Source organism: Sus scrofa, chromosome 4 (genome assembly GCF_000003025.6).
Source record: "Sus scrofa isolate TJ Tabasco breed Duroc chromosome 4, Sscrofa11.1, whole genome shotgun sequence".
NCBI lineage: Eukaryota > Metazoa > Chordata > Mammalia > Artiodactyla > Suidae > Sus > Sus scrofa.
The window spans coordinates 2,394,847-2,409,359 of NC_010446.5; the positions used below are offsets into that span (position 1 = coordinate 2,394,847).

General features: G+C 64.3%; 1 protein-coding gene across 1 annotated transcript; it reads left to right on the forward strand.

Annotated features, from left to right (window-relative positions):
- On the forward strand, positions 449–13,982 carry GPR20 (G protein-coupled receptor 20). The gene is made up of 2 exons (XM_013996444.2): positions 449–535; positions 10,187–13,982. The coding sequence occupies exon 2, from the start codon at positions 10,213–10,215 to the stop codon at positions 11,269–11,271; it is 1,059 nt and encodes a 352-aa protein (XP_013851898.1). The 5' UTR covers positions 449–535; positions 10,187–10,212; the 3' UTR covers positions 11,272–13,982.

Below are 14,513 nucleotides of genomic sequence, written 5' to 3' on the forward strand. Positions count from 1 at the left end.
CCTCAGGGCCGGAACTGGCAGAGCTGGAAGCCGTGTGGGAACCCAGGCTGGCGAGGGGCAGCCAGGATGGCCAGAGGCAGCCCAGGGCCCTTGAACCCTCCCAGGCAGGGAATGAATCTGCGTGTGCCCCCACCTCCCACGCGTGAGTGCCAGCGAGCTCTCCCGGGCCCAGACAGCGCCCCCAACAGGATGCTGGGGGGACCGACAGCCCAGCCAGGGAGGGAGCCGCCCTCCCTCTCTTTCCCTCCCTGCTCCCGCTCCCAGGTGCCTCAGTTTCCTGGGTCTGGACTCGGCCGCCCTAGGCTCCCTCCCCCAGGGCCCTGGACCCAGGCTTCCCAGGGGGCCGGCGGGGGTGGGGCCGAGCCTGCCCCGCCCCCACCCCGCCCCCACCCTGCTGCCTTTGCCCAAAAGGAGCCCCGAGCACTGGCCTGACGTCAGGCCCCAGGAAGGCGCGGTCCGTCCAGCACGGCAGGAGTAAGTGGCCTGTGGAGCTGCGGCCGGAGGCGGCTCCTCTCCAGCAGCCGGGCGGGCGAAGGTGCGGTGAGCCCCCCTCCCTGAGACAGTCAGTGCCCACAACCTCGCTCCCCAGCCGGGCAGGCAGGGGCAGGGCGGAGAAAGGCCGGGGCACCGGAGAGCAGAACTCAGAGCCCCAGAGGGGCTTTGGGGTCCCACTCTGCAGCTGCAGGGAGCCAGTGCGCGGGGGTGAGGGGCGAGGTGGCTGCCGCTGCCCAGGCCCAGCGTGGGGAGGGGAGGGAGAGCTCCCAAGTGCCACTTGTGCTGCGGGGCTCCCAGTCCCCCTCCTCTGTCCTTCCTCCTTCCCTCCCGCGCTCTCACTGGTCACCCCTGGGTGCCTGGATGTCCCCATCTGTCAAGGCACTAGAGCTTCCCCAGAGGCCAGGCCGGGAAGGAGGCTGGGGGGCCCCAGAGGCATTGATGAGCTCTGGGACCTTGGCCACCCCACGCCCCCAGGCAGGGCAGGGCTGGGGGTTGAGGGACTTGTGGGGACAGGCTCCCGGTGGGGCACGGCTCCTGCCGTCCCACAGCCCAGGTCCTGCCCTTGCAGGGACAGAGAAACTGAAGCCCAGGGCGGCCGGCCCATGCAGCCCCCCGCGTGGACCTCGCAGCTGGCACTGCCCCGCCTGGCTCCTGCCGGCGGTCACTGCCCTGTGAGAAGGCAGCGGGAACAGGGTCCCGAGGGGGAGGGCCGGCTGGGAACTGGCCCGTAGCCAGGGCGCTGGGCAGGGCAGACAAGGAGCAGCTGTGCGTCCTGGGGCAGGACTGGGAACGGGAGGGACCGGAGGGACGGTGGCAAGAGCTCGCAGACCCCAGACAGGCGGCTGGCCCTACCCGTTGGCCTCCGTGTTCTTCTGCCAACATTTGGTCCGTCCAGCCAGAGGGTCACCCAGGGCGCCACCTTCCCTCATGGCTGTGTGGCCATGGACAAGTCACTGCCCCTCTCTGAGCCTCGGGAAAAGCAGAGTCTTCTGCTTCTATAGCCCGGGTATATGGGGGAGGGGGTTGGTGTATCCCAAGCGCCTGCTGGGAGCCTGTGGGCTGGTCTCACTTTCCTGGGGTGACCTGAGGTGACGAGGTGGGCCTCGGCATGCCCACCCTGCGGGTAAGGAAATAAGGCTTGAAGAGGCCAGAGGGCTTTCTTTGTTCACCAGCCAGTGGGTAGTGAGAGTGGAACGGAGGCGGAAGCCAATTCCAGGCTGGCGCTGGGACCCCAGCCCAGATCCTGGCCCTCACGGTGCTGCCAGTCCAGTCAGGGCAAAACGAGAAACGGGAAACAAATAAATATGAAGCTGGCGGGTGTGGGTGGGCTGCGAGCAAAGAAGCAGGTGGAAGGCCAAGCGGCGTGGGCAGCTGGGTGAGCCAGAGGGCCTCCCGGGATGCGGCCTGGGGGCAGAGAACACCAGGCAAATGCGGAGCCCGCTCTGCCCCGCCGCCCAGGCCGCCCCAGGCCTCTCACGGTGCCCCGAGCACAGAAGCCTCATGGCCTGGCATCCTCTAGCCCCCAGCAGCAACTCAAGGGCAGGCCTGGTACCCCCAAAGCACATGGTCCTCGCTGTTGCCCCCACCTTCCCACGGGGCGTGTGGCCTGAGGCAAGCTGCCAGCCCCCAGACCTCCGATTCCCAGGCCATGGTAAACTTCCAGCAGCGTGGGGCAGGCAGGAAGGTCCACAGGGCAGAGTTCAAATCCCAGCTCCTCCTCCCACCCGGATGGGTGACCCCAGACGGGCCACTTAACGTCCTGTACCTCAATTTCCTCATTGGAGATGTAGGACCAGCCACACCCCTGTGGGGGCATCTTGGGAGAAGTAGTGAGACCTGGCGGGGGTCATCTCAGAGACACCCATGAACTGTGGGACTGCAGCTCTCTCCCGGGGGAGGGTGTCCAGGGGCCCAGGAGGATGGCGGGGGTGAAACTTCAGCAGGTGCCACAGGCAGGAGGGCCACGTCCAAGTTCCAGGCTGAGGATGTGCGGGCGGAGGGACCAGGCAGAGGTCAGGCCCGTGCAGCCGCGGGACCCACCCCGCCGCCCCTGGGCCGGCCTGGGCAGTCAGGTGCAGCAGCAGCCGCAGCCACCAGAGCAAGGTGGGTGACCCGGGGCTGCCCGGTGGCTACACCCACAGGACCCCCAGGGGTGGCAGTCCCTGGCGCTGCCCCTCCTCAAGAAACTCGCTTTTCCATCAGAGACAGGATCTCAGCCAAGAGGTCTCGGATGGCAGAACGCGAGCCCAGGGCAGGCATGGTGGAGCCCAGGTGCCCAGAGCTCCGTCCACACCCACGAGAGACCCGTTTCCCTGAGGTGGGCGGAGGGAGCCCTGCCTGGCTGGGCTGGGGATCTTGATTCTGGTTGGCGCCACCTGGGACCTGCGGGGTGACCCAGGGCCAGTCCGGCCCCCCTGGAGGCCTCAGTAAGGGCCCAGACGTCCCTGGATGGAACAAGCAGAGACGCAGACTAGCCAAAAACAGCAGGCAATGTTCTAAAGCATATGCTATGAAACCAAGAATAATCAGGAAAATAAACAGGCTGATGGTTCCCCAATAATGGCTATTTCGGCCTCAGAAGCCTGTGAGGGTCACCCCATCAGGGGCACAGGCATTTCCAGGTACTCCGTGTGCCCAGAATCTGATTGTGCCCAAACCCCGGGTCCAGAGATGCTCACTCGACCCTGGACACCCAACCCCCCACCCCCAGCCTGGGCCAGGAGCCGGTGGACCTGAGTTTGATTCTCAGCTCCACCAATTTCACACTGTGTGGCCCGGGGCAGAGCGTCCTCAGCAGCACAGGTGAAGGGACTGAGGCTCTGAGATGAACCAAAACACCATTAATGAGCACAGGCGGCAGGGGGGTGACAGGGGCTGACAGACCCGACGTGCGGGGTGACTGGGGGGCTTCCTGGAGGAGGTGGTAACCCTGCTCAGCTGGGAAGATCGGTGGGTAGTGAGAGTGGAACTGAGGGTGGAAGCCAGTTCCAGGCTGGCGCTGGGACCCTGGGAGGGTGCCGAGGGGCCGGGCCGGGGGGCGCCGAACAGCTGGGTGAGAAACAGGCCTTGCCCTGCAGGCTCTGCTGGGCTCCACCAGAGAGAGAGAGGCGGGTGGCACTCTGTGTCTGGCTGTTCTGGGAGGCCCACCCGAGACGCTCGCAGTCTGATGGGGGAGGCACCGTGGGGTGGTCGTGGGCTGGCGGAAGCGCAGGATGCTGAGGGAGGAACAGCCAGGCAGGCACCGGGCCAGCCATGGAGGACAGAGATGGCTCCTGAGGAGCTGAGCGCAGGAAGAAGTCCTAAAAATGGGCCGGAATCCTGCAGGAGGGGGACAGGGAGAGGGAGCAGCTTGGGCGAAGACCCAGAGCTTGGAGGGTGCCTGGAGCGCCGTCATGCAGTTGGGGTGCAAGGATCCTGAAGAGAGGGCTCCCCCAGCTCTGCTCAGAGCCTCAGGCTTTTCCCAGGGGGGGACCCCGGCCCAGCAGCCCCATCTCTGCAGGCTGGTGTGACCGCACCCCCCCAGCCTCCCCCGGGGGTCCCGGAGCTCTCCGTCTGCACACCTGGAGGGGTGGGGGAGAAGTGCCACCCTTGCCCTACAATGAGTGACAGCAGATCCTTCCCCTGTCCCCTCCCCCACCGCCCCACCTCTGGCCACACCTGCACCACGTGCTCTGTCACAGCTCAGGCCCACAGCAGTCCCCAAACCCACCTCACAAGCGAAGAGGCTGAGGCTCAGGGAAGACCCTTGCAGGGTCAGAACCCTCACTCCAAGGCCAGGCAGGGCGACCAGTGGCACACAATCTTTGGAGGGAAGCCCACAAGGTCACCCCAGCCAGAAGCCTGCCCCCCACCCCCACCCTGTGAGCCAGCTCTACTCCAGGCTCTTTGCACAGTGTGCGGGGCCATGTCAGGGCAGCAGTGGCCCCAGCATCTATGTTCCCCTGGCAGCTCACCCAGGCTTCCGTATCAGCTGAGTCCATCGCCTCCTCCAGGAAGCCTTCCCTGATCCCACCTCCCTGTGCTTCCCCCGTCACTGTGCCTAGCATCCAGCTAGGGGGGCCTCCTGTCCCACCTGGGAGACCCTGGATGGCAGAGCCATGGCCCCCAGTGCTCAGGTCCCATCGGGGAGCCATGGGTGAATAGAGGGATGGCAGGCAGGGGGTGTCAGGCCTGGGCCTGGGCTGGACCTGCCTTCTCAGCACGGGGCTCATCTCTCCCCACCCTAGTCCTCAGCCTCCTCACCCGGAAATGGGAAGGGCTGGGCTTCCAAGGCTCTTGGGTAGAGGAGAGTGAAGCCCAGGCTTCTGTGAGGCAGGAGGCGCCCTAGACACCCGTGGAGAGTGCTCCTGGGGTGCTTTGAGGGGTCAGCCCGGGTCAGCTCAGCCTCACACAAGCCCAGGCCAGCTGCTGAAGCTCCCTGTCTCTGGGTCCTGCATCCTCATTCATAAAACGTGGATGAATGTTTTCCTCCCATGACAGGAGGAAGCCAAATGTCTCTCCCCAGGTCATTCTCACTGCAGGGAGGGGGAGGGGGCAGAGGAAGCAGGCATATCCACCAGAGGCGGGGGCTCTTGGCTCGGGGCAGAGAAAGCCGGCTTAGGCTACAGTATACGAAGCCCTTCCTTACTGTCAGAGAGTTTTGCAATGCACGGTGCTAACCCGATAGGTAGCAAGTTCCCCGTCCTCAGAGGAAGGCAAGCTGAGTTTTCCACATTCATTCTCTCGCCCCTTTGACATAAACTGAATGTGAGTGTACCGGCCTCCCCTGCAAAAATTACCTGGACACGTGGCTAGGCAATGACAGAGCCACCAATGCTGTGAGGGCCCAGAAGTGGCAGCACATCTGCTTGAAGCAATCAGGGAGGGCTCTCTGAAAGAAGAGGCACATCTAAACTAAAGAAAGCTGACTGGTGAATAAGAAGGTATAGTCAGAATTATTTTAGTCACAAGGGGCAGAAACTCCACTCAAAGTAACTTTACCTAAGAGAGAGATAACCAACAAGTCCCAGACTATTGGCTTCAGGCAGGGCTGGATCCAGGTGCTTGAACTATCCCAGGAGGTCTTAGTCTCTCCTCCTGGTGGGGTTCTTCTAGAGGAATATGACCATCAGCAGCTCGAGTCACATCTGACCAGCCTGGCAACCCCGGGGAAGAGAGCTGCCAGCCAAAGCCCCAGGGCTGGTAGTGATTGGCCAGGCTGGGGTCATGAAGCCACCTGTGACCAATCACTGTAGCCTGGGGGAGGCTGTCACCAGGGGTAGCCTGGGGTTGGGAGTTGCAGGAACCCAAACCTGAGACTAGGAGTTGGGCGGAGCCAAGCCACCAAAGGACTTTATCGCACCAACAGTGGGGGTGCAGGGGCTTCCTGCCTGGAGGTCCCCAGGGCTCCTCCTGTCCTGGGAAGAACTCAGCCTGTGTCCCCACCCCAGACCCCAGAGACCCCAGCCTCCCTCCCCATCCCTCGGCCCTGCTCCCGGAAAGGGCTCTCAAGAGCAGTCGTGCGGGTTTGTGTCAGAAGGTACAGAGACAGGGGCAGCAGAGATGTTCTGGAAGATGCAGGCGTTCGAGCCTCGGAGCACTTCAGGGCCAAGTGCAACTCAGAGCACCTGCCCTTTGCGGACATGGGGAGACCGAGGCCTGGGCGGCCTGGGCAGTGGAGGAGCTCCTGACATCCCTCCCAAGAGGGCAGGAGGAGAAAGAGGAAGAAAAAGATGCAGGGAGAGGGAACCCCCCAGAGCCAGAAACCAGTGGGGGAGAGAAGGGGCTGGTGGGGGCTGACGGGGCGCACAGCCCTGGGCTCCGCCCCTCCCTCCCGCACAGCTGCTCGGTCCATGCGGGACCAGGACTCACCTGCAAGGCCATGGGCCAGGCCCACCTGCCTGCCCTGCTGCCCTCCTGCTGTGCTCCAAAGGGGCCCCCTCGACCTAACTTCACCTTGGCTTGTAATCGGCCCGTCTCCCATCCCCCACCAGCCGAAACCCTCTCAGTTCCTTTCCAGTGCCACCTACCTCTTGATGTGTTGGTCCAACCTCAGAAGTGGATTCCAATTCTGCCCACTTTCCAGACGAGGAAACTGAGGCTCAGGGACTTTGAGGTCACACCCTGTTCTGAGATGGAACCAGGTTTTGGATGGGGCACCCAGGGTAGAGCCGGGCCTCTGGATGGTGACACGCCAGGCCCCTCACCCCACTGTGTGTCTGCTCCACTGACCGACCCTGAGCCCGGAGAGCAGGTCCGCAGCCCGAGTGTGTGCCAGGGTGGTGGGCAGTGCCAGGCTGGTAGACAGGGCGAAGGGGACAGTTGCCCTGGCCCGGTTTCTGGGCCTTGAGCCCCGCACGGTGTAGCACTTCCAGGTGGTGGCCCCTGCCCCCTGGGCTCCGGCCAGCAGGCCTGGGCTGCAGGGTCCACTGTTCCTCACTGGAACCAGAGCCAGGCCTCCCCCCTCAGGCTGTGGAAAGCACTAGTGACCCCACTGAACAGACAAGGCAAGCAAGGCTCACTCGCTAGCCAAGGTCCAGGGGCCAGGGAGTGGCAGAGCCGGGCAGGAACCTAGGTCTCTGGGATTCTGCGTGCTCGCCACGTGGGACGTGTCTGAGGGCCAGCTCTGTGCCTCCCCGCTCAGACTGGCTATGAGGGCCGGGGTCCTGTGGTCCCCACCAAGGGACAGAACCTTCTCTCCTTTGCTCTCATTCCAGGCCACATCTCCAGGCAGAGCAGGGGCAGGCACGTGGGGAGGGCCACTTGCCCAGGTCCCCGCCCTCCCTCAGGACAGATACCCTGGCTGTGGGCTCCCACCAGGCAGACCGGGGTTCGCGTCCTGGCTCTCCCTCCCCGAGCGTCCCAGAAGCTGCAGAAAGAAAGCACTGCTGTTCCCTCACTTCGCAGGCGGGGAGGTGCGGGCTCACAGGGGCGGACCCACACCCGACGTGACTGGTGGTGAGTGGGGCTGCCCCCGGCCCACACCGCCACTGGCCGCTGTTACTATTCAAACACTCCTCACCATGGCCACCACCCTGCTGCCACCTGCTGTGACATCCGACAGCGCCCCGAGCCCCATCTTCCCACGGGAGCGGCAGCCAGGGTGTGGGGCCTGGTGTAGACAGGGTTGCGGGAGAGCAAGCAGGAGCATGGGGGTGCGCAGGGCTGGCGCTGAGGGCATGGAAGGGGGGCCACTCTGCTTGGGGGTCTGGGTGCAGGGGGAGGATACACGCTTGACCAAAGCAGATTCGGGGGGTAGGGGACCCGTCTCATGGAACATCAAGGATGCAGTGGAGACCGATGGGGAAGTGAGGCCCAGAGTGGGAGTGTCTCTCGGAGGCCGTGGGGAGCTGCTCAGCCCAGACACCTCCAGCCCAGCGCCTTCCCTGCCCCGAGGGGGCGGGGGCCCTGGACAGTGGGTTCCCGAGGCCGTAGAGAGGCCCACCTGCCCTGGCCGAGTGCAGGGTCCAGGGACTCTCACCATCTGAAATCCTCATCTTTCAAAACAAGGAATGGTGACCAGATGCCCAGAGAGTAGACCAGCGCATCAGCAATGCGCGGGGGGGCTGGGGTGCTGTGCGGGCGTCTCACACGCAGACAACCAGGCTCAGCTGAGAGCAAAGGGCAGGAGACGGTGGTGGAGGGCATCAGGGGTGAGGGCCAGGGTGGGGCCGAGGTGACCGCAGGGTCCATGGAGTTTCCGGGGGAGCTCAGTGTGTGAGCGGGGTTGGCGCCCAGGCTGACAGCAGGAGCTGAGAATCAGCGTGGGCGGCTGGCGCCCTGTCCTCACCTGGCTGGCCTCGGGGGCGTCCCACCCAGCCCCCTGCTCTGGGGCCCCAAGCCCACAAGCCTGGCCCGCACCCCCGAGCTCCTTTAGCCGGTTGCCGGCCAGCGTGCGAGCCTGTCCCTGGAGAGTTTTCTGGGAGGGCAGGGTCCCCGGGCCGGCGTCATCCTGGGACTCTCTCCCGGAAGAAACATTCAGGGATGTTTATCAACATCTGTCTGTGACACGGATTCAGACCTCGGCAGACACACTGGGAAGCCCAAAAGCACGTGGAAGGAAATTCAAAGACCTGTGGGCCGAGGGTCCGGGCCAGCTCCCCAGTCCCTGGGCCCTTCCTCTCGGGGTGTTTTCCATGGCAGTGGAGGGGCACGGGGAGCCATCTCCCCTCTCCTGGGGGGGGCCTTCTGCCAGAGGATGAAGCCCGCAGCCCCACGGCCCAGCCTCACCACCCACCTCGCTGCACCCTCATGCTCACGGGAAGTTCTCCCTGCCCTGGCATCCTGTCCCTCCGGCTCGCCGACTCCCTGAGCTGCCATTCGACAGAAACATCCACGGACCCCGTGTCTTAGGGGCTGGGCATACAGGGCAGAGGGCCAGCCCTCCCGGAGGACCCCGAGAGCTGAGCCTGGGCCAGGCCTCCCTCCAGGCCAAGTTGGGACCTGAGCCTCAGCTGGCAGGGGCTCCCCTGCGGTGCCTACCCTCGCCAGGCTGGGCATTCGGTCCCCAGGTCCCCAGGTCCCCAGTCCCCCAGAGGGCAGGACAGCCACCAGGTGGAAGCTGCCAGAAGGAGCCTGTTGCCTGAGGCTGAGCAGTAGCCAGCCGGGGGTAGTGGGCAGCGCCTGGCCGGTTCACAGCCAGAAGGCTGCAGGTGGGGGAGGGCACACCCTGCCGCCTGGGTGACCCACGTGCCAGCCCTTCTCCCTGCTTCCCCACAAGCCTTCTCCTTTCTCCCGAAAAAGCCAGAAATGCCCTTATTAGGAGGATCAGCCTGGCCCAGGATGGGGTGGGAGCCTGTTAACCCTTCATTTATAAACAAAAGGATAAATCTCAGCAAGTTCAACAGCCCGGCGGCGGGAACTTAAACAGAGTGGGCGGCCCTGGCCCAGTCCCCCCACCCTCCACCCCCACCGCTGTGCCGGGGCCCACCAGAGCTGGACCAGGCAGGGAGCACAGCGCCTGTTTAACTCACACCCGCTCTGCTGCTGCTGCTGCTGCGACCTGGCTCCAGGCTCGAGCCCCAGCGAGCCCCCGGTCGTGGGCCTCCAAGATAGCAGGGTGGCTGCCTGTCAGGACAGAGGAGAAACCGGGGTGGCCAGGGGGCTGGCTCACCGCGCCCCATTCTAGCCTCCTGGGCAAGGTCCCTTATAAGGACCCTTGCCTGGGGCACTGACCTCGTGCCACCCTTGGAGGAGGTGAGAACAGGCGGGCAACCTGGAGGACAGGGGCCTCGGGCTGGGGTAACCGTGGGCCTGGCTCGGTCCAAAGAGAACTGTGGCTTATCTGGCAGCAAGTAACAGTGCGCTGAGCCCCGCGGTGCTTAGTTAATCCTCCCAGCAGCTCTGCAGTCCCGGTGGTATAGGTTAGGACATGAGGCACAGAGAGGTTTAGCAACTTACCTGAGGTGGCACAGCGAGGGAGGGAGGAACTGGGCTTGGAGCCCGGGCTGAACCCCACTCTCTTGCCCATCATCTTACCTGTGCCACGCCGGTCACCCTGCCTTCCTCGGTCCTGGTGATGTCTTACAAGGCTCTTCACCTCCCGCTACGGGAGGAGCAGGCTCAGAGCCCTAGCGTGCTGCCAAACTCCACGCCGGCAGGCGCCAGGGCCGGGCCAAGCAGAGGTACCAAGGTGGGAATATGGGGGTGCTCCGTGGGCAGGTGAGCCAGGTGGGATCCAGCCTCCAGGGTCACCCCATCTCCTTCCTTCCAGGCCCCGGGCTCGCGCTGGCCGCCATCATGCCCTCTACATCTCCTGCCCCCAACGCCACGGCGCCGGCGGCGTGGACCAACATCAGCATGCCGGAGATGCCGCTGTTCCACCGGTTTGCCCTGCTGGACGAGGAGCTGTACGCTGCCTTCCCGGGCCTGTGGCTGGCGCTGATGGCCGTGCATGGCGTGATCTTCCTGGCGGGGCTGGTGCTCAACGGGCTGGCGCTGTATGTCTTCGGCTGCCGCACCCGGGCCAAGACGCCGTCGGTCATTTATACCATCAACCTGGTGGTGACCGACCTGCTGGTGGGCCTGTCCCTGCCCACACGCTTCGCTGTCTTCTACGGCGCCCGCGGCTGCCCCAGCTGTGCCCTCCCGCACGTCTTTGGCTACTTCCTCAACATGCACTGCTCCATCCTCTTCCTCACCTGCATCTGCGTGGACCGCTACCTGGCCATCGTGCAGCCGGATGGGTCCCGCCGCTGGCGCCAGCCTGCCTGCGCCAGAGCCGTGTGCGCCTGCGTGTGGCTGGCCGCCGGCGCCGTGACCCTGTCCGTGCTGGGCGTGACGGCCACCGGCGGGCCCTGCTGCCGTGTCTTCGCGCTGACCGTCCTGGAGTTCCTGCTGCCCCTGCTGGTCATCAGCATCTTCACGGGCCGCATCATGTGTGCGCTGTCGCGGCCAGGCCTGCTGCGCCAGGGCCGCCAGCGCCGCGTGCGGGCCATGCAGCTGCTGCTCACCGTGCTCGTCATCTTCCTGGTCTGCTTCACGCCCTTCCACGCCCGCCAGGTGGCCGTGGCCCTGTGGCCCGACGCGCCACCCCGCGCCAGCCTCGTGGCCTACCACGTGGCCGTGACCCTCAGCAGCCTCAACAGCTGCATGGACCCCATCGTCTACTGCTTTGTCACCAGCAGCTTCCAGGCCACTGTCCGCAGCCTCTTCCGCCGGCACGGAGTGGAGTATGAGCCCAACAGCTGCGACGCGGTCAGCACGCTCCAGAGCGCCAAGGGCCCAGGCCACCGTCACATCCTCAGCACCAGACCTCAAGCCCCCTCGCGGGCCCTGGCTAATGGGCCTGAGGCTTAGTCCGCAGGACTCTGCAAGGGGACCAAAGGTCAAGACTGGGCTGGGCGTGCCAGGTCAGGGACAGAGCGGACACCTGCTCCACCCGGGTGGCACGTCAGGTTCACCTTGATCGATGGGTGATGGCTTCCCAGTGCACTGCAGGAAGGAAGAGTCTGAGGCCCCTGTGCTATGATTGATTAGCAATGTCTGCCATGGGCACTCGAGAGGGTGTGGTGGTCTGAATGCTGACTCGTTGACATCCCTAGGGTATGTGCTGTGTCCCTGGAAAGCTCAGAGGGGGTAGCCAGGAGCTGCTTCTCACTTGGGCCATTCTCCCCACCCAGCAGGGGCTCCTGAGAACAGAGACAAGGGTGTTTTAGGTTCTGGGAGTTTCGAAGAGGGTCAGAAAGGTAACTGAAGAGGCCCCCTCCCCACAGAGAGAGAAGAACAAGACCAGAAAGCAAGTCCAAGGACACGAATGTCGCCTGAGGTGTTCACGATTGCAGGACCCCCACCTGAGGAGCCACGGATCACACGGAAAGCAGGCGGGACACCATGGGATGCTGGGTCGTGAGCACCGGGGCTTCTGGGCTGACACTTGAAGCAGAAGCCACTCTACAGAGGAGAGACGATTTTCTGCCCATACGCCGTGTAGGAGGGTCTAAGTGGCACGTCCGGGGCCCAAGTCAGAATCAAAACCCAGCCCCATCTCCTCCAACGCCCCCATGCCTGCCCCATGGAGACCGCTCAAATCTTCCCAAAGCCCCCAGCCCAGCAACTGTCTCAGAAGACCCTGCCCACTGCCCCAGAAGCACGGTAGGGCTTGTGGCCCCATCCTGTGAATGAGCAACCAGGGGCAAAGACAGCGACAGGAACCCAGGCCTGCCGGGGTCCCCACACAGAGGCCTTTCCTCCCTCTCGCCTGGCCCGTCACGCTCCCTGCCTTTCCCAGGAAGGGAGCATCTCTCTGGCCTCTGGTCGCCTCCTCTGAGCTGGACTCGGGGATTGCCTCCATGTGTCTTCTGCTGAACATCCAAGCTCCCACGAGCCCTTCCTAGTCTGCAGTGGCAGGGGCGGGGGCAACTGTCACGGGAGAGGAGCTCTGGGCCTCCCAGGCACCTCCAGCCGCCAGGCTGCACCTCACACGTGGCCATCACCACTGAAACAGGTGAGATGGACTCTGAGCCCTAGGCTTGTCTTTTGTCTCCCGAGAGCTGTCCTACACACTCGGTGGCTGCAGGAAGAGAGCCCTGGCCCCTGACCAAGCTCAGGGTCCTGAGGTGAGGCCTGATGGGGGGCGGAAAGGCCATTTATATTCCCATATTACAGATGGGGAGTCTGAGGCTCAGAGAGGCAAGGGACCTTGCCAGGGCCGTAGAGTGAGAACCTGGGTGCTGTAAGGCCAGTATGTCTGCTGGAGCCCCGTGGCAAGGTCAGCTCCTCTGGCCCCAGGACCTTGTGGGGTGGCCAGGGTGGGGGGTGCTGGAGCCCAGTGGAGTCCAAGTCTTGCTCAGTGGGGTGGTGGTGGAGCTGGGCCCCCAGCACAAAGCTGCTTCCTGGCCCGGATGCTCGAGAAGCGAGGGTTGTGGCTGTCAGCATTAGGACCGCCATCCTTGGCCCTGACTGGGCACCGGGCTCCGTATCCAGCCTCCCCCATCTCCCAGCTCAGGAAGGGCCTGGCTCTTGGGAAAGGAGGGCCCGGGCACGGAGCAGGCTGACGCTGGCCCCAGGGGTGGCACTAATGGTGGGTGTTCAGGCAAGGAGTCTCCAACAGAGCTTCGTCTCTTCCTGGCCTGCAAGCTGGCACCTGGGCAGTCACACCGCAGAGGGGGGCAGGCCACTGTCAGGTGTTTGCCCCAGCCAGCACCACCTGTGGACTTGCCTCCAGGGTCAGCGGCCCTGGTCCCAACCCAAGCTCTCACTCTAATTCCTACTAAAGAGTGAGTGGCTGACACTAGCTGACTGCTGTGCTTGGGGGTGGAGGGCTTGCAGTTCTTCTGGAACAATCCCTTCCCCTGGGAGAAGGGAGTCTCCAAGGGAGGCGAGCCAGTGTGGGTCTGACCAGGCACCTGCTGGGCCCCACGACTCTGCAGCCCTGCTTCACTCCGTTGCCTCATTCACCCCCACCGTCTCCGGAGGTGAGGGTCCATGGGCCAGCCCCAGGGGGGCCTGTGCCCTCTCCCCTTTTCCGCATGTGCAAAACCACCGTCTATCCTTGGGGGGAAAGACGCCAGGGCCCAGGGGAGGCCCCCACCACCCCAGCTTGAGCGGGGTGGCCTCACACCTGCCAGAGCTGTCGATGGAGCCCACGCAGAACCCTCGCCAACTGGGCCTCCGTTCCCCACCCTCCACTCCTCACCCTCTTCCTGGCCTTGCAGCTGGTGGGCGGGGGCTGGGGGCATGCGATGCACCCACGTGACCTTGCCTGGCCCCCCCACCCCCTCAGACACTGGCCCCTGACCACTGACTCCCTCGCACTCCTCTCCTCCGTGGGGCCCCAGGCCCAGGAACCCCCAGAGTCCGGGCTGGGACTGTCCTTGGCTGTTCGGGGCCAGGGTGTGAGGTCTCTGCGTCCCCCTCCACGCGGCCTTCCCTCCCAGACTTTTGAAAAATCCAAGCAACGTGTGATGGCGTGTGTATTTATATCTGATGTAAACACTCTTCTTAACGAGGAGTCCTGGTCCTGAATTAAACCTGTTTACTCTCTTGTGCCCTCAATTCAGCACCCTGGTGGATGGGCGGGGCTTGCCGTGGGGCACCGAGCCAAGGGGGGGTCCTGCTCAAGCCCCGACTCCCCTCACTGTCCTGTGGAAGGCGTGGGGGCCTCCACAGGGTGGGATGTGGTGTTGGGTCCGAGGTTTCGTCATCGCTGCTGAAGGCAGGGGTAGGGCCCCTGCAGGGGCTGGTTGGAGGGATGCGGGAGTCGAGGTGTGGGCAGCATATGGGCACAGCAGCTGGGGTGGGGCGCAGAGCAGCAGCATGATGGGTCCTTGCCCCATCCTGCTCCCAACTCCGCCTGCCCAGAGGGAGAACATAGATGAGGGCAGGGCATCCAGATGTGCCCCAACACCCGGTCGGATCACCAAAGGTATGATCTGGAGGGAGAGGGAGGAGAGAGTCAGCTGGTACACACCCAGCGCCAGCGAGAGAGGAGGGACTGAGGCACGACTTACAAAGAGCGGCTGAGCTGTCCTGTTCTCAGAACTGCCCCGTAAGCTGGATCGTCACCTCCATTTCCCAGACAGGGAAACTGAGGCTCTGGG

Coding starts and splice junctions, on each gene's coding strand:
- GPR20 (XM_013996444.2), top strand. CDS start 10,213: ATGCCCTCTACATCTCCTGCCCCCAACGCCACGGCGCCGGCGGCGTGG.